The sequence below is a fragment of the Urocitellus parryii genome, chromosome 7 (assembly GCF_045843805.1).
Source record: "Urocitellus parryii isolate mUroPar1 chromosome 7, mUroPar1.hap1, whole genome shotgun sequence".
NCBI lineage: Eukaryota > Metazoa > Chordata > Mammalia > Rodentia > Sciuridae > Urocitellus > Urocitellus parryii.
Window position 1 is genome coordinate 117359534 of NC_135537.1, and position 24853 is coordinate 117384386.

At 46.3% G+C, this 24853-nt stretch overlaps 1 protein-coding gene across 1 annotated transcript in view; it reads left to right on the forward strand.

Annotated features, from left to right (window-relative positions):
- The first annotated feature begins 739 nt into the window (after positions 1-739).
- The window catches only part of LOC144255848 (uncharacterized), an 88473-nt gene continuing 64359 nt past the window's right edge, over positions 740-24853 (forward strand). The window contains exons 1-2 of the mRNA XM_077800860.1: positions 740-1100; positions 17349-17424. Coding sequence (XP_077656986.1) covers positions 17378-17424 — 47 coding nt within the window. The 5' untranslated portion in view covers positions 740-1100; positions 17349-17377. The remainder of the gene's footprint in view (positions 1101-17348; positions 17425-24853) is intronic.

Below are 24853 nucleotides of genomic sequence, written 5' to 3' on the forward strand. Positions count from 1 at the left end.
GATACAGAGATTTTTATAGGGTTTGGGACAGGTTTCGCGCGCTCGGGAAGCAACAGGTTTCTTATTGGTTTGTTTAAATCTAGCATATAGGCCACCTAGGGGGTACAGGTCTGCATTCCAAAAACCACAGGTCTGCATTCTATTCTTTCTGTTCCTGCTTATCTGTTCCGGTTTATTCTTTCATGCCTCAGGATGCGGGTGCTCTGTTCTTCAACCGGTTGTCCAGAAAGCATGCCTGGCGCCTGAACCTGTTTATGGCCTGCCTGATATCTTGGTTTCATATCTTGGCCTTAGGTAACTGGGCTAACTGGGCTAGGGTCTTTCAAGACCCCACCCCCAAGTAGGCTGAGTTGAGGTACCCTCTGGCCACCCATCCATCATAATCTCCAAACCGGGCGTTTGGGCATTTTTTGAGCCCTTAATATTTATTTGTGTGTGTGTGTGTGTGTGCGGCAGGGGATATTTGAAGCCTTTTTTTTCCGGGGGATACTGAGCTCCAGCGCTCCCAACCGCCTTCCGGTCTCCTCCCCTCCTGAGACCCTCTAGACTCCAGCCCCGTTCCCCCTCCTCAGATGGGTTCATTGTGAGCTCCGCAATGGGGCTGCAAAATCCGGCAAGGGGCGGAGGAGGAGGAGTAGGAGGAGGAGAGTGAGGGTGGCGGTGGGGTGGGAGAGGGAGGGACGGGCCGCAGGGGGGTGGGGAGGAGGAGGGGGGCGGCTTTTTTTTTTTTTTTTTTTTTTTGCATAACTCGTTTTTGCCGAGTGGCCTCCAGACTCCCAGCCACCGCTGCTGGGACCAGAAGCCCCTCGGGTACCTGCATTGCAACAGGCAGGGCCCCAGCGTGCCCCCGAGCGGCCTCGGCCAGCCCGGCCGCCACCCCCAGGGAGGCCGCCCCGGACCTGCAGTCCGCTCCCCACAGCAGCCGACCAGGCTGCAAAAAAAAAAAAGAAAAAAGTTTCCGAGAGACAGGTGGAGAAAAGGGGAGAAGGGCTACCCAGAGCGGCGGGGGCGGGCGGGGGAGCCAGCCGCGGAGGGCAATGGAGCACCCGGAGCCCCGGACAAGTCCAGGCGGAAGCAGGTGAAGCTGCACTTGGTGAAAGGTGAGTGAGCAAGGCGCGATCCAGCGAGGAGGGAGAGAGAGGGCGGAGGGACCGGCAAGCGGGCGGGCTGCTGGGGACCCGCGCAAGCCAGCGGAGAGAAGGAGGAGGGGGAGGAGGAAGCCAGGAGAGGGAGGCCGGCGCAGTAGAGGGGGGCACGATGTGGACACCCTACCAGCCCGGACCCTTTCCGGGCCTCCAGGAGCCACCGCTCGCCAGGGACCGGGCCTGGGGTCACCTACAAGGGCCCTCTCGCTCCCCCCTTGAGGACCCCTGCCGCGTGGCCAATCAAGGGGTTCGGCGGGACTTGGCGGGGATTGCAAATCTCGGTGCTGGCTAGAGGAAGGAAGAGGCGGCGAGGACAGTAGCCAGGGAGGCTGGCAGCTTCGAGGCTGCCCTTGCTGGCCCCGAGCCGCGCTGGCTTTCTCCAGCCCCCTCCTTGTTGCCCGGAATGTGGAGAGCTGAGGGCGCTGCCTGCCCGCGCTTCAGGCGCGGCATCCGGCCGGCCACCCGGCTCCCCCTCCCCGCCCCCTGCCCAGGCCGCGCTCCCGGCTGGGGCCCCCCCCGCACTTCCTGCCTGCTCAGCAGAGGCCAACCGAGCTGGGAGCCTCCACCTGGAGTTCATTGTCTGCGCTGCGCGGTGGGTCGCAGGTCCTCTAGGGAGCGCTGCGATGTCTGCGCAGTATGCCCTTTACTCACCTTCTGCACCCCGCCAGCTTCCTGCACCAAGTCCCCAGGGTGTGCACGTTTATGATGAGCTATGGATGTATAGGTACACACACACGCACTGCACTCCTTCTCCTTGCTTTGCTTTCTATTTACACGAGGGTCCCGGCTCCAGGGGCCCCTGGAGAGCAGAGGCCCTGGGGAGAGGCAGTGCGCAGGTCGAGCCCCACCTCTGCCCTTTTTCCCTAACAGGCCGCCCTCTCCAGGCCTGGCCTGCTGCTTTGTCCCAATTGCAGCCCCTCTGATGGTTGCTTAGCTGCCTGGACACACTGAGGGATGACTGAGGAACAGGATGAGAGTGGCTATATGCCTCTGAAGCCTTAAAGTCCTGAGGCCCGTGTCCTCTCCCAACTCCCTTGATGACCTCTGGCCGCACCCAGTTCTGCTCTGAAAAGTTCATTTCCTGAAGGCCTGAGAAGGAAGGCGCTGCAACCGCACTCTCTTCCTGCCAGCCTTGCTCTTGGCTTGAGTAGTTGAGACTGAATCTGGCAACTCTGATGGTACACTAGCCACCTCCCTCCTTCTAAAGTCCCAGGAAAGCCAGTGGCAGCCTGCCTGAAGAGACGATCCCTGTCATCTTAGAAGAAAACCAACTCAGTTCAACTTTCAGCAGCAGGACTGCACCTCTATTATGCTTTGGGAGAAGATGGTCTTACTTCTGCTCCTTGTTCTGAATCCCAATTCGGAATAGCCTGTTCTGCCCATAGAAGTGGGGGTACCAAGGGTGATCTGATCAAGAGAAGGAAACCAGAAGAGAGACTCCCAGAACAGAAGAGGGAAGAAGGGTCGATGTTTGTCCTTTACTGAATAGAAGGGCACCCACAGCTTTAAGTAATATTTGATTTCTTTTCTCTTTTCCTGGCTTATTGCTCACTCCTTCCAGAGCCACTTAAGAAGAAGATATTGGAATTGGAACTACTGGATGCAAAAAGAGTTTTCTTTAAATCGGGCAGTTGATTTTGGGTTAAACTTGCAGATTTTTTTTTTTTTTTTTTTGGTAAAGATGCAAAGCTTGCTTACCTATAACCTGGCAGTGTGTCTTCAGATCTCCTTATTTTAGAAGGCGAGCCACAGAAAGGAAAGGTAGAACAGTTTGTAGTGAACAGATGGGTGGGTGTTTCAGAGTTGCTTGAACCGAATTCTAAAACCACTCTGTGGATCTCAGAGAAAAACTCAAGAATTGGTCTTTAGCCTCTCACGAAATGAGCCTTGAATTGATTTTAAATGAATCTACATGTACATGTGTGTATATGTAGCAGATAATTCAAGCAAATTAAGGAAGAAAGATAGCTAGGTGGAAGAAGACTAGTGAAGGCATTTTGAGAAGTGTTGTACCTACCAGCCACACAATCTTTCTGCAGAACCTTGGCATCGGAAGCCCCCTGATTCTTCCCATGGAGCTTTACATTTTCTAAAAGCAGCCACAACCTTTGTCTCTCACCATTTTGCCTTTTATTCAGTTTACTGGAGTGCATAGGGTGGAGATGTGGCCACTTATCAAAGGAGGAATTAAGAGAGTAGATTATTTGAATAGATAAGAGTTATAGCAGGTGAGGGATTTATTGCTTTTCAAGAACTGCCCCCCTTCTCGAAAGCAATATTAAAAAATGTGTGCTTAAGTGTGGACAGCTCCGCACCAAATGTTTGAAGTGGCAAGGTCTTCACCTTTAAAGATGCTTGAAGGTGCTTCTTAAGGAACAGTGGTGCCTTTTACATTTTATTTTATTTTATTTTGCTTCCACTGCTGTGTGTCAGGGCTAATGTGGAGGCATTGTGGACTTCCCCAGCTCCATGCTTTCTGCAGTGGAAGTTGCTTGACCATAATTCATAATTTATTTTTTTTTAATTTGTAACTGAACTTTTTTTTTTTTTGGTGGTGGTACTGGGGATTGAACCCAAGGCCTTGTGCATGTGAGGCATGTAATTCATAATTGATCTTGGAAATATGAAAGCCTGTAGCAGGAAGGAAAGACAGAAATGTAACAATTTTGAATGGATGCTCAGAGAGTGTGATTTGAAAGCATAGGCGTTGCTGCTTTGAAAATCAAACAGGCCTCAGAGGGGCTCACTTCCCACTTCAGGGACATAGCCTCCCTCTGGAGTGGGGGGTCATTTGTCCCCACAAGATGTTTGTCCTTCTTTGGAAAACCCAGATTTACCGGAGGGAGGATACCCAACAGATAGAGAAGGGGCTGGGGTGGTAGGGCAGGGAGTGAGCAGCCTCATTGGTTTTCCAAAGCCTTGTGATTTTGTTAAAGAAAAAAACCCAACAAATCCATGAATGTTACCAAAGTCGCATTTTCTGACTTATTTTCTACACCCCTTACCCCTTTTTTGGGTCCTGGTGGTGGGGCGTGGTAGTTGCAATGATTTGTTCCCTTTGATAATTTTGGCCTCATTCTATAGGATGTTCCCATCTCACTCACTGATGTTATTTCGGCTGATGATATCAGATGGTTTGGTAATGATTACCTCGCAGTTCCCTCTGTCAACGTTAAGGAGCCCTGTCTCCCTTTACCCTATGGCTGGCTGCTGCTGGCTTCCTCAGATCCACACAACAGCTTCTCTCATTTCTATGGAAAAGGAATACATCTTTTTTCCCAGCCTCAGTTTAAAACTTTTGAATAATTTGTACTGCTGTCAGTTTTTCTCCATCTAGCAACTGCCTGTTAATTACAGTTCTTAATATTAATTAGCACTCAGGCTGTGTCCACATACCCCCACCCCAACATCCAAAACTACCCCCAGTGACTTTTCTCTCCTTCCCTCCCCTTCTTTGTCTTCTGCCAGCCCCGAGCTCCTCCAAAGTCCATTTTATAAATTTGGTAGTCTAGGGATCTGGGAACAGTGAAGCTTGCCATTGCTAGCGTTTCCATGGAAATAATTGAGATGTAATAAATAAAGGCATTCTGAGGTTACAGGTTTCTTGATTCATCTGAGACCACATTACAAGTGTAAATTGTCGACATTTGTTTGGCTAAATGTACATGATCTTGCAGGAAGGGCAAAACAAATCCTTTGTACATTCCATAGCTTTCTATGTGGACTCCGGTAACTGATATTTAATCCTAATATTTAATCCCCCCAATTAAGTTACCTATTCTTAGCTTTGGAGGGCCTGTTTCATTCTAGAAAACATTCTTTATGTCTAGTAACTGCTGTATAGATTCTTATACCTATTTCTTTGCAAAAACTTAATAAGCAATAAAATAAGATAACTATGTGCCTCTGGCAGGAGAATCCTGCTAAATGTTTAACCATAAGGTGCCGAGTGTGCATTAATAATGAAAGGTGCAAAATGCTGGTGACTTAACAGTCATAAAGAAATTCCACAGAACCCGCCAGCCCTGGCAAATGTTGTGGCCTGCTACAGCGCGTTCACAGGGGAGGAGAAGGGGGAACCATGCAAGGAGGAAACCGCAGCTAGGCATCTTGGAGTACAGCTCTCCTGGCTGGAGTCAGAAGGCTGGGGATCTGGTTCAATCTAATACAAAGTTGCAGTAATTGCTATATCAGTAGCCAACTCTTAAGCTGGTGGCTGTGGAATTCTTTCCCTGATGTAGGATTTAATAGTCTGGCAATTAGATGCATTGATTTCTCTCAACTGTTCATTTGGATGTGTAAACGAAAGGAACTCACCACTGAGGCCAGCGTGCAGACTTGCTGCCAGCTCTGGAAAAGACTCATTTAGGTGGCAGTGGTGGGAGAGTGTGTTTTCAAGGCAGCGTTAGGACCAGCTCCCTTTTCTTTTAACATTTCTCACCATTTTAGCGCTGAAATGAAGGGAGCCTGTTCTTCAAACACTGTTTAAAAAGACACAACAGTGTCTACTTCTGTCTGGAAAAGTAAAAGCAAACATTGCTGTCTCTGGTGCTTCGAAAGTAACATCTTTCTCTCAGGGTGACTCCACTTGGTTGCATACTTTTGGCATGTGGTCTGTTGGATATCAGAGGGACAAAACACTTTGTCTGGGCTCTTCAGCAGAGAGCCTTTCTCTCTTCCTCTCCTCCTTCACAACATTCTAGGTCTTGGAGCTACCTGTACCAGGAGCTCTGTCAAGCCCTGAGTGGGGGTGACCTCCTTTGGGTGTTAAGGCCATCATCTTGGACCTTTTGGAAGGCTGGTGGCTGGATACATCAACGGTTCAGAAAGTGTGTAGACTATAAACTCTCTTGAACATTAGTTCCCCCTTACTTCCTGCTCCAGGACCTGCAGTTTTCCTTAAGTGTCACTAACTTACAGCATGCAGGCATCTTAACTGTTTTGAGGTAATTTAGTGGTGGATGGCTGGGTTTCCTGATGGCCCCATCCATTTTGCAAGGTGGGTGGGTGGCTTTAGGTGCTTGTTTTTCCTGAAACCTGGCTGAAGTAAAGTCCAGACTTGTCTATGCATGGTACACTGATGTTTGCAAAGAGTATTATTTTTATTTCTTGAAAATATTTGTATAGATATCAGGGTTTCTTCCTATCTGAGTGAGTGTCTAGGGTAATTAAAACTGAAGAGTACCTTGGAAACTCTTAGTGCCTGGTTATAATAGGTAACCTCAATAGGTGTGGTTGGGCCAGTTTGTCAATTTCTGCAAATTCCCATTGCCTTGCAAGGGCGTTTTGTATGTAAATATATTAGTCTGTTATCAGAGTAGTTTTGCACTCAAAATGGACTAGTGAAGCCTGGATTGGTTATATATCCCACTTGAAGTTTTCAGCACTGGCTGTCAGTTCCCTTAGCCTGCTATGGGCGCCAGGCAGGGTGAAGTGAGTGGGGGAGATGAAGATGGAAACTTTTGATTCATAGTGTACCTGCCAGGATGGGGTGGCAGCCAGCGACTGGGGTTGTACACTCAGTAAATAAAAATACTGCTTTCAAGGATCACCAATTATCTGATTGCTCCACATGGCTTTCTTTAAGGAGAGTGCTGTTTTACCTATCTTCTTGTACAAAGGTTTGATTTTTAATGTCTTGTGAAAAGGGTTCTCTTTATCTTGATTGATGTCAGGAATAAAAGCATGATAGTAATATCCCTTTGAAAGCTATTGTATTTTCAGCCCTGCCTGACAAGCGGGAGGGCCTCCCAACATTATAGATTAGTGCTGTGAAAACAGTGACATTTTCTTTGTTATGTTGCTGTTGTTCTACTTGCAAAGTCAATTACAAAATGTGGGAGCTCAGTTACCCAGTTGACTTTGGAAATAGCAATGTTTTCATTGTCTTCTTAAAGATATAATTTTGTATTGTTATTGTTGTTTTGTTTTCTCCCTTTCCTTTTGAACCTGCCTCCCTCCCTGATTACCTCCCCTTCCATGTGCTAACAGCAACCCCCCACATGCCCCCCCAGAGTCTGAACATGTGAGCAAGGCAAACACTCTGGTTTCAATTGTGACCGTCCAAATTCAAAGACCTCTACATTATTATCTCTGAATTCTTCTGCTCATTCACATCTCAGTGGCTTCTTATTGATATAGTGACTACAGCAGCCAAGATACATAAAAAACCCATCCAACGAGATTATAGTGTTGATAATCTCTTATCAAGTGGGTTGTTCTCTGGACTGGGGGTCACTAAGGTTGGCAAATTCAGAGCTTGCTTTTTTATTTTTTTCCCTCCTCCCACTTCCTAGAGCCTGCAATTCGAGCTGAACCAGGTTCCCTGGTAGATGGGCCCCTGGCAAACAGTTTTTGTTGTTGTTGTTGTTGTTTTTTGTTGTTGTTGTTGTTTTTAATTATTATAGCAGATGTAGCATTCAGCTAGAGCCATTGAGTTTGGGATTTAGGATCCTGGATGGCCTTTTGTCACGGGTGGAAGTTGTCTCATAGGAGAAGCATGCAGTTCATTCTCCCACTGCAGATGACAAATCAGGTTATAAGGTGTTGTTCTGAGGGGATTCCAGTCTGCCTTTTTGGGCACACTTGGGCTTGGGAAGGATTTAAATCCCTGTGTGAAATCTTGCTAGTGAATGGAAGGAAGCCTCCACATGTCTAAAGCTGAAAATGGTTCCAGAGGGTGTTTTTATTTACCTGCCATCTTCACCATCACTCCCTTCTCCAGAAAATGTGAAAGTCCTGAGTTCCCTAACCTGGTCACAGGAGCAGGGGCTCGCAGAACCGTCTCTCTCGCCCCACAGAACAGGGTGTAGGAGATGCGCTGGTGCTGCCCACCACCACCACAGACTGCAGATGACGGGTTCCATCAGGAAACTCTGTCCGAGGACACTAATTGTGGGCCCCTGAAAATATTATTATGAACCACCAGACAAGAGCCTGTGTTCACCAGCAATTTGTCAGAACTAATTTTGTTTTTCTCCAATAATTGACAATTAATGTCTTGAAGTGAAAGCAGATGTTCATTTCATCTTCTTAATTGGGATATAAAATGGGGCTCTGAGGATGTGCTCACTAATCTAACAGCAATTTCCCTCTCCTCCATAATGGGGGTTGCTTGGCCTATGTCACATAAGGCCAGGAACTGGGAGCTGAGAGAAGGGGGCCTGGGTGGCACTCCTTGTGCTCCTTGGGGGTTTGTTTGGGAGGGAGACTGCGCCAATAAAAATCTTTTTGTTTGAGCTCCTGGAGAGTTCATTGTTGAGGATGTTCAGTCACTGGAGACATATTTGCTGAGATAATTCAAAGCATTGTGCTGGGATAGGTAAGGGGAGCCCTGGCAGGGGGAGAGTGGCTTCCTACAGATTTGTGGGTCCCCAACTGTCATGTCCTTTCGCTGTTTCATGGTGAAGGTGCTTAAAGTCATGCCTTCCTGAGCCTGGATCCCAGAGACCTCTGCTCCCCTGGCTGACCTGAGCAGGGGCTCAGGACTCTGCATCCCTCCTTTTTTAAAAATGGGGGTAAAATATGCATAATACAAAATTTACATCTTAACCATTTTTAAGTAGTATTTAAATACCCAACATTGCAGCTGACACCACCCCCAAGTAGTGATGGTTGGGGGAAGGCCATCAGTTCAAACTTCAGTCTTCCAGGGCAGATGTGAAAAAACTGGCTCAGAAGATGATGTAGGGTCTCAAAAGCTCACGGTTCTTTTTCTTAGTCCCGAGTGAGAGGTGAGTCAGGTCTGCCTGCTGCTAAGAGAGAGCAGGAGCCCTGCCCCATCAGGGCCAGTGGGACTGGGATGCCAGGGACAAGGACAGGAACTTTCTAGTGGTCTGGTAACCATTCCCAGGATTAGAACATTTGTCCTCTCTTTGGGGGTGCCATTCTTCTGGAGACTAAGCCTGGCTGGGTGTGAGCTCCCCTAGTGGCCCCCATAGGCCAGATCTTGAGTGGCTCCCACACTTGCCTGCCAGGGCCCAGGCAGCATCGGCTCACCCAGCCCAGTGCACCTGGGGCAGTTTTGTCTGTGATGGGGAGAAGGGAGGAGCAGCTGTTACAGGACAGCCACCTGGCTGCCTTGATTTGTAGTGTCCTTGAAGCCCCATGTTGGGCCTGCAGGTCTGGGCTTTGCAGGTGTGGTCTCCTCCTCCTCCTTGAAGCCCCATGTTGGGCCTGCAGGTCTGGGCTCTGCAGGTGTGGTCTCCTCCTCCTCTGCCTCCTCCAAAGTGCTGGGAAACTTTTTCCTCCCCTGATTACCCTGTAATTGAGATTTACCCTTTCATTACCTGGGCATGAATTATTTTGTGCAGCGTTGTCATGTTGTCATTCCCTGTCCTGCTGTGAGGTTTATCTCTTCTGTTGATCCTAATTAAATAAAACATACTGTTCACCTAACTCCTGCTGCACCAAATTTTACTGCCTGAAGGCAGAGTGATGGCCATCTGGGCCTAGTCAGGGAGCAGGGCATTCCTGTAGATAGCGGGGTGGGGGGGGTGGTGGCAGATGAGGAGCTGTGCCCCTTGGCCTGGGTGCAGTGGAACTATGGAGCACCGGCAGCATACAGTGTGTTTCTGCTTCCTGAACAAGAGGTTTGGTTTTGTCCTTAGCCCCCATGGGGCTGTAGGTTTGAATTTGGGGAGATGGGAGACAATCACCAGCTCCAGGGACTCCCCAGGGAGAGGACAAGGGAGGAGAGCAGGCAGGGAAGATGGAAAAAAGGGACAGTTTCCCGTGACCTGAGGTGGAGGCTGCAGAGAGCGCTGGGTTCTCTGGGGTTCCACGAGCAGTACACCTGTTCTTGGTGTCCCAAGAGAGCTTCTGCAGATGCCCTGTGCCCCCTGGTCAGCCAGGGCCCTGGGCATGTACATTGGGAAGATTCAGGCCTTTACTGTTGTTGCCTTTGAATCTCTCAGAATTCTGAAAACCACGGAAAAGGGATCCTGGAATTCCTTCATTCAGACGTGTGTGTGTGTGTGTGTGTGCGCGCGCGCGCGCACCTGGACCTGCACACTGCTGTTCTCAGGAAGTTCTCTCTCTCTTTCTCTGTGCCACATCCGTGCATCTTTAATTTCACACATCCATCTGCAATCTGGCTCCCACAATTTAAGTGCATGGGTACTCGTTCCACCTGTTGGGGCCACAGAGAACTACTCAGGTTCCCAGTCCCCAGAGCAACCCTGTTGAGAGCTGGTCGGGCTGGTCCTGCCTTCCTCATGGGAGAGCACCTTGCCTGGCACAGGGCAGCCTGGGGGGGGCCTCTGGGACCTCATGCTCCATCACAGATGAGGACCCAAGCTGGGATTCTGGACGACTGTGTTTAAAAATAAAAGGACTTCTGAACTGAATGAGTGAAGGTGTATACTGTTGAGGGAATGAACCGGTGAGCAAGCGAGTAAGTGAATGATCAGGTCGTGGCTAATGAATTCCTAAGAGAAACAGAGAGTGGGTGAGCACCCAGGCAGGCCTTGGGCTCCCGTGGGTGTTACTCTCTCTGGTCTCTCCTGCCCTCCTGGTCTCCCTCCGCCTTTTTTCCTGCTCAGGAGGTGAGGCTGCCAGCCCTCGTGCCCCGGAGCTGGGGGTGGCTTGTGCCATCCTCTTCCTCCTCAGGTGCTCCATGCAGTAAGAGGGTAGTTGCTGCTCACGGGGGACCTGTGCCCTGTATGGTGCTAGGCTTGAAAAATAGTCTTTTAAAACTGATAAAAGCAATATGAGATTTTTATATTAATTTGAAATGAAACAGAATGTTAGACTCAATAAATTCCCATCCTGCTGCTTATGGTCATCCTGCCACAGAGATTCAGGGGTCAGATGGGACATCCTTAACTGGCTTGGTGCTGGGCAGTTCAGCTACCATTGAGTGGCCTTCAGGGCCCTCCTCATCTTTCAGGGAGGGTTTGCCCCAGGATTAGCCCTAAGAGTGAGGGGTAGGGTTGGGAGAAGGAAGCAGGAGGGAGGAAATGGGCAGTACTCACAGGGAAACCAGCTGCCCAGAGTAGAAAACCAAGGCTCACTCTGAGCTGGCAGAGTGGTGCATGCTTGTGATCCCAGCAAGTGATCTCAGGAATCTGAGGCAGGAGGATTGGAAATTTGAGGCCAGCCTTGGCATTTTAGTGATGCCCTTAACAATTTAGCCAGATCCTATCTAAAAATAAAAAAAATAAAATAAAATAAAAAGGGCTGGGGATGTAGCTAGGTGGAAAAGCACCTCTGCATTCAATAATCCCCAGTTCTGTAAAAACAAACGAACAACCCTATCTCCAAGGTGAGGCTCAAAATGCTTTATTTTTCTTGTGGGGGATGAGTGTGGGTTGGAGGCAATGTGTTCCATGATCTGGGGCAAGATAGTGTCCTCTTTCACTCTCAGTTTCCCTATCTATGAAATGGGATGGAACCAGTTGGATCAGCTGCATGTCTTAGGTGGTATAGGATTTTAATTCCTGGAACACAAGAAGCGACAAACACACAAAACTTGGGTTTTAAAATAATGCAGGCTAAGCTGGGTGCGGTGGTGCAGGCCTGTAATCTCAGCGACTCAGGAGGCTGAGGTGGGAGGATCACAAGTTCAAAGCCAGCCTCAGCAACGGTGAGGCACTAAACAACTCACTGAGGCCCTGTCTCTAAATAAAATATAAAATGTTGCTGGGGATGTGACTCAGAGGTTGAGTGCCCCTGAGTTTAATCTCCTTTACCAAAAAAAAAAAGGTTTATTTTCCAAGCGCTGGGGCCACAGTGGATACATCTGAGTTGGCTGCTCTAGGGCTTCTGCTGCAGGGCAGCTGGGTCCTTTCTAGCCCTTTATAAGGTTTAGGGTGAGCAACAGATTGGGAGAGGCTTGAGGCTTGACGGTGATGTTTCCAGGTGTCTAAGAGGGAGAGTTGGTGGTGATGGGCATCTCTGGTCCCAGCTGGGGGTGTCCCCGGCTGGCTCTTTGGCTCCAGGTGTTCTGCAAAGCATTGCTGGTCTTCTGGGTGCTGCTGTAATCCAGTGGTGACCAGGCCAGACACATATCCATCCAGAGTCACCAGCCCTGATCCCTGGGGAGGACACACAGAGGGACAGTCAGGACCTGGCTCTTTGGGCACCATGGGGCTCTGTCTTTCTCTTGTCCCCCATTCCTCCATGAGATTCTCACAGCAGCTTTCTGATTTACTTATCTCAGTTTCACAGGTGCGTAGTCTGAGGCACAGAAGTCCCTTGCCCAAGGTCATACTGCTAGAAGTAGTAGAGCTGGGATTTGAGGGCGGGCCTTATCTAGGTCCAGAGCCTGAGTCAGTCACCACCACCTTTATTTATAACTACCTCTGCGGCTGTGAAGGACAGCAGAGGCCCACCTCTGGTCTGGGTGAGACAGCCATGAATAAAGGCACCCAGGGGGAGCCCTCCTTCCCACCCATCTGTCCATCCGTGGAGTTCTGCCTTTAGGGCTGTCCATGTTCCAATCTGGGGGAAAAAATATCGACATCTTAAAAAACAGTCCCGCTCCTTTTCCAGAGCACTAGCATCCTGGGTGCCCCCTTCCTCAGGGCCTTTTCAGTGGTGCCTTTACACTAGACCTGGGTGTGTACACCTGGATGTGTCAGTTTAAACATAGATGGTGCCTGCTACTCCCTGGCTACACTGACTCTCATTCCATATTTTCACGTCGCAGAGATTTCAGTTTGGGTTGCACAATTACCATCATTGTAGGCACTCAAAAATAAATAAATAAATAAATAAATAAATAACTTGACCTGGGCCCAGCCTCTGGAGTCTTTGAGGAGGGGTTCCAGGTCAGTGTTTCTTTGAAAACTTCTTGGGAAACTTGAATGTGCAGCCAGGGTTAAGGATTGTTGGTGAAGGAGTTAGCACCACGTGTGCGTCACTCTTCTCCATGTTACAGCCATAGGGGCTCTATGGAGAGGATGCACCAGAATTATTGATTATTTTCATGGTGTTGGGGATCAGACCCAGGACCTTCAGTACCCTAGGCAAGAAGTGGACCACTGAGCTACATTCTCAGCCCTCTAGAACTTACAGTCCTTTAGCAGTGGACATACAGTTGCTTTCTAGTGTTTTGCTGTTAGTGACAGTGCTGCAGCGAGCATTCTCAGGTATCCATTTTTGTGTTCTTGTTTGAGTATTTCTTAGGCTGTACTGTGAGAAGTGGAATTGTTGGGTCTAAGGGTATCACTAAAAAAATTTGATACTTTTTTTTTCTTGTACTAGGGATTGAACTCAGTGGGTACTTGGCCACTGAGCCACATCCCCAGCCCTATTTTGTATTGTGTTTGGAGACAGGGTCTCATTGAGTTGCTTAGTGCCTCGAGTTGCTGAGTCTGGCTTTGAACTTGTGATCCTCCTGTCTTAGTCTTCTGAGCTGCTGGGATTACAGGCTTATACCACTGCGCCCAGCAATTTGGTAGATCTTTCTGAGTCACCTTGTGCAAAGGCTGTGTTGGGGAACTCTTCCACAACAGGGCCCAGGTGCATGGCACGTTCCTCTGAACCCTTTCCCACCTAGGAGGCTTTCTTTCTTCTCTATGTTTCTGTCATCCCCCTTGCCCTTTTTTCTTTTTGCCCATCAGGCAAGCAAGACATTGCACATTGTTTTTGTTTGTACTTCTCTTATTATTATTAGCAAAGCTGACCACTTTGGTTTAATTTCTTCTCCGGGCAGCTGGGCTGCACTGGGTGCAGGGCAGGCTGCACCCAGTAGGCATCTCTTTCCTTTGGTGAGTCATTCAGTCCTTCCCCCACCTTCCTTCCATACATCCATTTTTCCATCTAAATCCAGAGCATCTTACCAGCTGAGCTTAGCCCGGACTCCCAGGAAGATGCCCGAGAACCAAGAGGAAGCCATGTGTCCAGGGAGCCCATAGACTGGAAGGGGAGGAGGCCTCAAGCCCCAGACCAGACAGGGCAGTCCAGCATTGAGGTCCAGGCTTAGGGCTGGGGAGGGGGTAGGGGAGTTGGAGGAGATTCTTTTTGATAGGGGAAATAAGGCAAAGCATAGGGAATGGCAATTTGTTTGGACCCTGAAGGGTGAAAATCAGACCACAAGGAGAGAATAACATCAGAAGAGCACCCTTGGGTACAGGTGCCTGCCTGTGTTTTTTAAAGACAGAGTCTCATTTAATATTGGCACTAATTGACACTTAGGCAGGGGCCTCAGGCTTTCTTTTTCATGAGCAACAATGGATCTTGGAGAATCCTCAGCTGAGCATTCTTCTCATATGGATGGTCAGACTTGCCCAGAGAGATGCAAGCCAGGTGTCCAAGGTTATACAGTGAACTTGTGGCAGAACTGTGCCTAGGGGAGGGGCAAGATGTGCTGGGGGAGCTTGCTGTGGCCAATGACCCAGGCTAGGACCCACTTTGGAGACTGCCTGGAGACCCCCTAAGCTTCTGGAGTGTGAGGGAATTCTGAGCAGATGGGTCTGGGCTCCCAACCCTGCTCCCACACACCCTTGCTGTGTTCCTGCTGAGTCTTAGTTTATTTTCCTCCCTCCCAGGGGAAGTGTGAGGATGGCTCCCTGGAGCCGAGTGCAGGCTTATAATCCTAGTGATTTAGGAGGCTGAAGCAGGAGGATCACAAGATCAAAGCCAGCCTCAGCAACTTATTGAGGTCCTAAGCAACTCAACAAGACCCTCTTTGGCATTTCCTGTCTGCCTCCCTTTCATTTTGCACCCAGGCTCCCCAGGGGTTTCTCTGGGGGGGAAAAGAGCCTACTCTAACCTTTCTCCCTGGTGACAGGACCTGAGTTGGCCTGGCATTGCTGCGGTCCCACTGAGCCTGGGGTTTGGCTGGACCTCGTCTCCCTACATTTCTCCGCACCCACCTTCTGGCTGGGCAGCGGGGTCCCAGCCGGGCCCCCCTCCATGTCTGAGACAGAGAGCCACGGTCTGAGATGCTCCTCAGAGACCCCTGGGCTGGGGCCAGTCATGCCTGTGGGCTCCGGAAGAGGCTGAAGGGTTGGGGATGAGGAGAGGCAAGCACTGGCCTTCTGGGGCAGGAGCCAGGAATGAGGACTCTCTGGACTTAATTCTGGGGCGGTTTTGAGGACCTCCAAAGCCACAGCACCTCGCTGCGCTCCCCGCCCCCCAGGCCCACCCCACAAATGGGTTTGCCTTTCCAGGCATCCTCCCCTGGTCCCCTCCCCCTGGGTGCCTTCTTGAGCTCCCTGGGCCCCTCTCCCAGCCCTCCTGGGCCCCCTCCTTCCTCCTTGACCCACTTTAGTCCCCTGTTGCTGGGGGAGGGGAGCTCACAGCTGGTGGCTCTGATCCTGGCTGCCTCCCCCAGCATCCCTTGGGGCTGGCTCTGGATGGAGCCAGCAGGCTGAGCCGGCCTGGCCCCAGGGACTGGCACAGTGCGTGCTCCTAGTGGCAGCCTCCCTGCCCCCTCCATGGACAGACAGTTCTGGACAGCTGCCCTGCCCAGGCCCTGAGGAGGCCCTGCCAGGACCCGGCTCCAGTTCCCCCCAGCCCCAGGGAGCAGTGGCTTCAGAGGTTCCTCCTACCTTCTTGCCAAGCACCATTCCCAGGGGAGAGGGGGGCAGGGCCAGGTCCTGGCCTCCACCTATCCTTACCCTAAGTCTCTGCTGGACAGCCCGAAGCTCCAGTCAAGTCCTGTGTCTGCTGTTAATCTGTGTGACTTGGGGAGCTCCACCAGCCCTCTCTGGGCCTCATCTGTGCATTTAGGGAATGGAGCAGATCACTGACGTTTATCAAGCCTCACTGTGTTCCAGGGACTCGGCTAACTGATGTACATTGTGACCTCAGGGGCCCATGGGAATGCCATGAACACACTTTCCTATTCAGAATGTGAGGAACTGAGGCACAGGAAGGGGAAGGAACATGCTTTTGAGATCACTCATACATGGGGTCCCGGGCAGCCTGATGGGTGACTTGTCTTCACTCTGCCATTCTCTAATTGATCCTGGCACTGGGACTATTAACTCTTCAGGGACTAGGACAGGGCCCACTGAGGACTTGAGATGGGGGCTTCTCCCTGGGGGGGGGGCATTCATTGTGTCCTTCTCAGGTGCCCTGCCGCCCTGCCACATGACAGACTGTGGGAAGCTGAGTCCCCAGACATCCCAGCTGGGGACACCCCCTCCCCCATCCTGAGTCCTAGTCCTGGGGTTCAGGGACCTGAGTCCAGCCTGACTGTGCCCTCGAATGAACATCACCCCCAGCACAGGGGGGGTCCCCCTCCCAGCATGTCAGCTGCAGGGCCAGGAGCGGACAGGAGTTGCCTGTTAGGACCACAGCAACTCTCCCTCCTGTTTCCCAGCCAATGAGAAATGCAAAAAATAGGGTGGGCAGGCCCTGAGGGGCTGTTTGAATTTGGGAATCTGCACTCTCCTCATCTCCACCTTTGCCTTGACATGTGTCCTGCCTCTGGGAACCTTTTCATGTCACCTCATTGTCTTGCTGAATAAAAGAGGGGGTGGGAGGTGGGAGGGGGCTCTGGGAGTGAAGTCAGGACATTTTTCTTATTTGCCTAATTTCCTCACTCAAATATGTCTTGTCATTAAATATTGCTTATTCTATCCTGTGTGCTTAGGTCAGAGGCCAGGTTTTTTTTTTTTTTTTTTTTTTTTTTTCTGAACAGGGAATTGAGAGTATCTGGTCTTTCCATCTTGAGATTTCTCACTCCATTCCCTCTCTTTCTCTGTTTTATCCCCCACTCCTGGAAAAGCCATGGTCTTTCCTTCTGGAACCTATCTGCTCTAGAGAGAGCACATGGGTGGTGCCAAGTGTCAGTCAAAGGCAGTGTCCCTTACAGTGCTCACTCAGTAGAAAAGACTGCAATAACTAGTCATGCTGCCCTCCTTGGCCCAGGGTAAAGCACCTAGCAGAGTGGGCAGTGGATAACAACAAGTCCTGTGTTCCTGGTCCTGGTCCTTCTGGCCTTGCCTGAGCCTGCACTCCATCACTGTGATCTCTCGTGGCCCTTTACATACCTGCCCTTGGGGGTGATTAAAATACTGCCTTTCCTGAGCCTCCTAGCCATGGCCTCCTCTCCTTGTCTTCTTTTCCCTGGTTCATCTTGCAGTCACTCTTGTTCAGAAACCTCTGTGGCTCCAGTTACAGCTGGGTTGGGGATGGTCAGGGTGAGTTCACTCTTCTAAAAATAGAAAGAGAAGATATCAGGATGTTACTGTCTATGAAGGAAGAAAAATTTTAAATTGTCTTCTAAAACACAGATAAAATTTACAGAGCTTACTGTATGCCAGACCCGAGGCTCGATGCTTTGTCCACCCATATCTCTAAGTCTTCCTGAAAATTCCATGAGGTGAGTCCTGTTCTTCCCCTTTATTAATAAGGAATCAGCGTAAAGAAGTTAACCTTGCTAAGCACATGTGGTCTGGGTGTGTTCCAAGGCCTTATCATTTTTCTTGCCCCTTTGTCTCTCTATGAGTTTATTGGCACCAAAACAAGCATGCTAAATGGAGAGTAGGTTTCCTGTTAAATTCCCCCAGAAGTTAATCGGGCCATGCATTGCAAACTAATGTCTCTCAGGCCCAAAGTGCAGCCCCATGGCTCCCGGACTTACCTTGGTTTCCAAGACTTCCAGTTATGTGGGGTCTCCCACTCATCCCCACAGCCAGTACCACCATAGGATCCAAAACTGCATAAGTCCCACTTGGCAGATGTGGAATGAGCAGGGGGGTTGCTGGAGCAATTAGCCAAGGCTGTGGGGTGTGTATGTGGCTGGACTGGAAAACAGACCCATGTTCTCACAGTTTCTGATATACTGCAAGAGTCACTCACAGGCTACAAAACACTGGAAAGTCACATTTTTTCAGCAAAAATAGCCATTGAGGATCTAAATCCTGAGCTTATAATGGAACAGTGAGAACTCCATCTTTTATTTTTCTGCCCACATCTTTCCCAGGAGGTGACTTGGGGACAGAGCCCCGCTTTTAATAAACAGAGCATAATGGAAGTTGGAGTTGCAATGCCTATGTATATATAATTAGATTAACCACCCTCATTCTTGTATTTTAGTCAATATTTAGATTCAATATATCTCAGAGCATTTGAGAGCCTTACAGTTGACTATTAGAATAAACTAGGACAATGTAACAGAATTAGTTCATTGGGACTTACTTGCAAGACAAATTTATATATGTCTCAACCCTATCATACCACTTGATTTTGATTATATTATCATTTCAATCCCTGGGTACCTTGCAAACACTTTGGTCTTAACCAGATGTAATTCAACTATGGCCACTATTGGTGGTTATGGAACAATGTAACAAAGCATAATGAGAAGTGACTTTTGGACATATGTGAAGTCCAGCTTTTGGCCAATGGAATGGGTGATTCACAGTGCCAAGCTTAGGCACCCCTTCCCCAGGATGTACAATGTGAATCAAATGGGTGAATGGTGAGAATGGCCTTAGGCCTGAGCCTAAGCAACTCCATTTTAAAAACTCCAGTTTGAAACCCGCAGTCTCACCAGGCACACCCACAGATCCATCCAGTATGACCTCAGATAATTACTTCCCCTTACTCTGATAAACAGAGTGAAGCCTCTGGCAGGTTGTCCTCTCCTGATAAGATAAAGTGAGAAGATAAGGGTCAAGACCACCAGACCAGATGTTTCTGACCCCAGGGTAAATGATGTCCTGGAGAAATCTGGTGGTAGCTGATAAGGATTACAAGGGGGGGTCATAAAGCCCCCAAATTTAGTGTAAAAATAGAACTAATGAACAGGGATTCAGCCAACTGAAATAAGATGCACTCCAGATGGAGAGCCTGATGAGGAACTGGACTGACATCTCATTATTTTTCATCATTCTCCTGACCCTCTGTGAGATCCTCATCTCTCTCAAACGCTATAACTTCATCTAGACCTTGGTGAGAGCCTCAACTTCTTCCTATGACCCTCTTCTCAACAGGGCATCCACTCCATGCCAGGAAAACCTGCCTTGGTTCTGGACTCGATTACTGTGAATCTTCTTCACAGGATATCTCAGAATCAAATTAATTAAGGTGGCTTTATTCTCACCAAGGAGACAGTGTTCTAAAAGCAAAAGCAAAATCATTAAAAAATATTTCCTGACTAGGTACCTGACAAGTACTCTTTCATAGCCACACATTTATATAAGCCATAAAAAATAAAAAGAGACCTGACCCAAAGTTTGGAGAATACATTCGGCATTTGACTAGCATAGGAGTAAAATCGCATTACCAAATTTCTGTACACAGATAAACCTAAAGGACTACTGATATTATGGCACTAATTCTGCCTTTTGTAATAGAGGAGGTTTATACAGCTGTTCAGTATCAAAAAATATTTTCAAAGTCCCACAAGTACTGTGTGTATGTGTGTGTGTGTGTGTGTGTGTGTGTGTTTATATGAGTGTAGTACTGGTGGTTAAACTGAGGAAATATTATTCTGAGCTATATCTTTAATTTTTTCTTTTTTTTTTAATTTAGATACAAGATCTTGCAAATATGATTTCTTGTGTGCCCACAATTTTTAAGTACATATCAACATCAAATATGCTTGACCCAAAGACAAATCTATCTCATTTAGGAGCCATGATTCATCATTATTTTTAAATTCTCTTTTTTTTTTTTTAAAGAGAGAGTGAGAGAGGAGAGAGAGAGAGAATTTTTTAATATTTATTTTTTAGTTCTCGGCAGACACAACATCTTTGTTGGTATGTGGTGCTGAGGATCGAACCCGGGCCGCACGCATTCCAGGAGAGCGCGCTACCGCTTGAGCCACATCCCCAGCCCTTTAAATTCTCTTAAAAGTTAAGTAGTGACATTTTTTTTCACAAAGGGGGGTTACACACATATGGTGGCTCATGTCAGCAATCTTAATAATTTGGGGGATTTAATCAGGAGAATCACAATTTTTAATTCAGTCTAAATAATCTGAAAGGGTCCTAAGCAACTAGGCAACACTTTGTCTGAAAACTAAAAATACAATAAAATACAATTAAAAAGGGCTGGTGATAGAGGGGTTTAGGAGAACTATCCTGGGTTAAGTACTATTTCCTCTCCCCTTAAAAAGAAAAGAAAAGAATAAGAAAAAAAACCCAAAATTTTTACAACTGTTGAACTTTTTATTCAATGGGGATAATATGTTTAAGAAAAACTTCTGAAGCTTATAGCAAGGATTGAAAATAAACTTGGGAAATGGCTGAGAACTAAATTGAAAAATCAAGGTCAAGCAATATTTTAAAATTTCTTATCAGGAGAAACTTAAAAACAGATATATTTCATTAAAGTCATGATAAAAATGCAGCATGGTATAGAAACTGCAACAAAACCACTGTATTTGTATCACAAAAGTTTTATAAATGGAGAATATGAAACGTTAAACACTATGTAAAAAAGTGAGGGGGAGACAACATTAAGGCAATATATGTAATCTAAAATAAATAATACACTAAATATCCACTGTATAAATATTATCTGGGAGCATGTCCACAAAACAGCACAATACTCCTTGCATAAAGCAGAGGATTTGTGATAGTCTCAAATTAAAAATAGTTTCACATCTGTGGCTGCTGTGTAGGGGCTCATATCAAAAAAGCAATGTTTGGGGCTCAAAGATTTTGAAGAAGATGTGAGTAACTTTTTTTTAACTATATGATTCATTTTTATTATTACTTTTTAGTCATACATGACAGCAGAATGTATTTTGACATATAATACATACATGAAATGTACATACATCAATCATATTGTCTATTCTATTCTGCTGCCCTTCCTATCCTCACTACTCCTTCCCTCCTCTCCCATCCTTTCTCTCTGTCCTATCTAACGTGACACACTTTTTTTTCTTTTTTCTCATCACAACATCATATATGTATTCTGTATAACAATGAGGTCCTCCTTCCATCTTCCATGCAACTCCCCTTCTCCCTCTTTTTCCCTCCCACCTCTGTTTCGTATTTTACTGGTAGTCTTTTTCTCATGCTCTTCCTCCCTCTCCCATTTTGAGTCACCCCCCTTATATCAGAGAAGACATTCTGCATTTATTTTTTAGGGATTGGCTAACTTCACTTAGCATAATCTGCTCTAATGACATCCATTTGCCTGCAAATTCCATGATCTTGTTATTTTTTAGTGCTGAGTAATATTCCATTGTGTATAAAAGGCAGTTTTTTAATCCATTCATCTATTGAAGGGCATCTAGGTTGGTTCCATATTCTAGCTATTGTAAATTGTGCTGCTATAAACATTGATGTGGCTATGTCCCTGTTGTATGCTCTTTTTAGGTCTTTTGGGTATAGTCCAAGAAGAGGAATATGTGGGTCAAATGTGGTTCCATTCCCAGCTTTCCAAGGAATCTCCATACTGCTTTCCAAATTGGCCACACCAATTTGCAGTCCCACCAGCAATGTATTCCCCCCCCCATCCTCACCAGCAATTATTGTTATTTGACTTAATAATGGCTGCCATTCTAATTGGAGTGATATGGTATCTTAGTGTAGTTTTAATTTGCATTTCTCTGATATCTAGAGATGGTGAGCATTTTTTTCATTTATTTGTTGATTGATAGTATATCCTCTTCTGAGAAGTTTCTCTTTAAGTCCTTGGCTCCTTTGTAGATTGGGTTATTTGCTTTTTTGTTGTTTAACTTTTTGAGTTCTTTGTATACTCTAGAGATTAGAGCTTTATCTGTGTTTGAGGGGTAAAAATTTGTTCCCAGGGTGTAGGCTCTCTATTCACCAGATGTGAGAAACTTTTGAGATGGTAGGCTTGCTTCTTCTGAAGGCAGCAATAGCCCATAACCAGCCTCTAGCTTTTATCCCTCAGCCCCAAAAGTTATTAAATAAAAAAAAAATTTTAGGCAGGTCAGACAAAGAAGGCATATCAACAACATTTGACTGATGTAAGAGCATGCTCACAAACAAATGTTTTTGACCTTGAGTACATACATTGAATCTGAGTGTTTATGACCTTGGCTACTTGCTAAAAACATTGCCCTCTGGAAGCTGTAATAACACACTTGGTCTTTTTTTGGCCCTAAATGCCTCATGGTATTGAGCATTTTACAACTTCTACTGTAAGGAGCAATGCTAACCTCTCCATTTTTAAAGTGCAACACAGAATGCTGTTTATCTCTAATTCTTACAGACAAAAAATAATAATCTTGCTCTCTTGACACCTGGGTAAATTATTTTTTTTTAAGTCCATCAGTTCTGCTTAACAGGTAAAATAGGTTAAACCTGGATACCTGGGCTGGCCATGGCAGTTGTTCACTGGAGCCATTGGCTGCTGTTGTTTCATTTTATGCATCACCATTGACTGGACTTGAAGGCCTTTATCCTTCTTCTTCTTTACAGACTCAACATCACAATGGGGAAGGTTGATAGGTATTTTCAAAATACAGAGATCTTACTCTACTGAATGTATTTTGGATTCCTAGATCTCTTGATTATCTTGCAATTCCTCATTCTGGTAGTCTCTCATACACTTGCATCAGTTTTTGCTGTCAGATCTATAGAAACCATTCATCCCATGGCCAGAGCAGCTGGACATGACTCATTTGACTACTTCTCCAAATCATCTATGCCACTGCTGCAACTTTTTTCTTTGGCCAGCGGCTGGGGCTTAGGCTTCAACACCTCATTGACACTTCAACTTGCGGGGTTCATGTTTGCCCACAGTGCAGTCAGAATCCTTATTTCTGTTTACAAAGAACTAATCCCATTATATCACAACTCTTCATAGGAGTCCACTGTAATAGGACTTTGGCAACTAAGTGTTATATGCTTCTTGGTGTTCATAGGTGCCACCACTCCCCTAACAACCTCTATTAATCTATCAGGACTGAGATATCTCTCACCTGCAAATATCCTAAAGACTACGCCAGTTGCTGTGTGGGTGTTGAGACCCAGAATGTAAAATTTTGGTCTCTAGCAATTGAGAGATGTTAGGCAGAGTTGGCAGTGTAGTCATGTTTATGCAAAAAAAAAAAACCCAACAACAACAACAACAACAAAAACAATAGCTCCCAGACAGCCCAGAGCCTTCAACCCTTAGATTTCTGCATCATTCCATAGGCCTTTTCATATTTAGGCCAGAAAACAAAGGTGCATGGTCAATATTTTTCATAGTGAACACATACTCAAAAGAAAATATTTATGACAATGAATGCATACACTAAATCAGGGTATTTATTACTTGAATAAATAATAATAATAATAATAATTATTATTATTATTATTTTAACTTTTTGGAAGCATCAACAAGAGAGTAGCTATAGCCATGTTTGGCCTTTCCAATGATCCACCCTTTTAGGATTCATCATCAAAGAATCTACACACCTGAAGACTTCTGCAACTGCAATGATCTTTTAGCAAGGAAGTAAGAGCTCTGCATCCACAGGCCACAAAAAATACAATGTATTGTGATATGACTAAAACACAATCTCCCTGCCTAGGATTACTAAAAGCAATCTCCAGATAGTATCCTGACAAGCTCATCATTCTTTCAACTTATCATTGATCAACTGCTTTGTGGCTGCAACTAAAGATGTAATATGTATTGAAGTAATACTGATATTATTTTGGTGATCTAGAATATACATACAACTGAATATGGCAGAAATCCATTTTGGGTGCTGCTGTTAACAAACCAAGTGCCATGTGATTTTGCAAAACAACTTTTTGTATTTGATATTTTTCTCTATTAATAGAGATGGAGCCTGCTTTGTATGATTTAAGATTTGACTGTGTACTCTGTATCTTATTCACCAAGGATACATAAAAAAAAAATACATCATCCTAGTGAGTTTAAAATTTTATTTATCACATAGTCTTCTCTTTAGCTATAACCACACCATAATTTTCCATAGGATGTAAGGTTTGAACCTAGTATCCTAATAATGCCAGCAGAAAAACCAGAAGTTCAAACATATTGAGTAACATTTTCAAATTAAATCAAAGTTTATTCAGTAAAAAATTATCTGGATAGAATGGAGATCAACAGACATTGACTATAATAGATAATGTTACCTTCAATATACATTGAAATATGGGTTTCAATATTTAAACCTTAGGAAATAAGCCAGAATTAACAAAGGGGTGATTATAACAAGTGTTCCTCTGCTTAGCATTTCAATTTTTTTTTTTTTAAAGAGAGAGAGAGAGAGGAGAGAGAGAGAGAATTTTTAATATTTATTTTTTAGTTCTCGGCGGACACAACATCTTTGTTGGTATGTGGTGCTGAGGATCGAACCCGGGCCGCACGCATGCCAGGCGAGCGCGCTACCGCTTGAGCCACATCCCCGGCCCCTTAGCATTTCAATTTTGCCTGTTCATAAACCTGAAAACAAAAGCCAATATTTTAATGCATGTCTGTAATTTTTGTGACTCAAGAGGTTGAGGAAGAAAGATTTTAAGTTCAAGGTAGACTCAACTACTCAGTGAGGCCTTAAGCATCTTAGTGAGAACATGGCTTGTCTTAAAATAATGGGCTGGAGATGTGATTTGTGATAATGTGCCCTGAGTCTAGTCCTTGGTACAAAAAAAATCCTGCTTTTTTTGTGCCACCACCTAACTTCTAAGACAATAATGAAAAATTGATAATTCGTGTAATCTAGAGGCTCACATAGAGTTGATCCTGAATTCCAGTAAAGTTGGTTAATATTTGTGAGACCTTTCAAATATTCTTTCACACTGAAAAGCTATGTAAATCTCATCTATTACAACAGGCAAAATGATACTGAGTGTCAACATATTAGC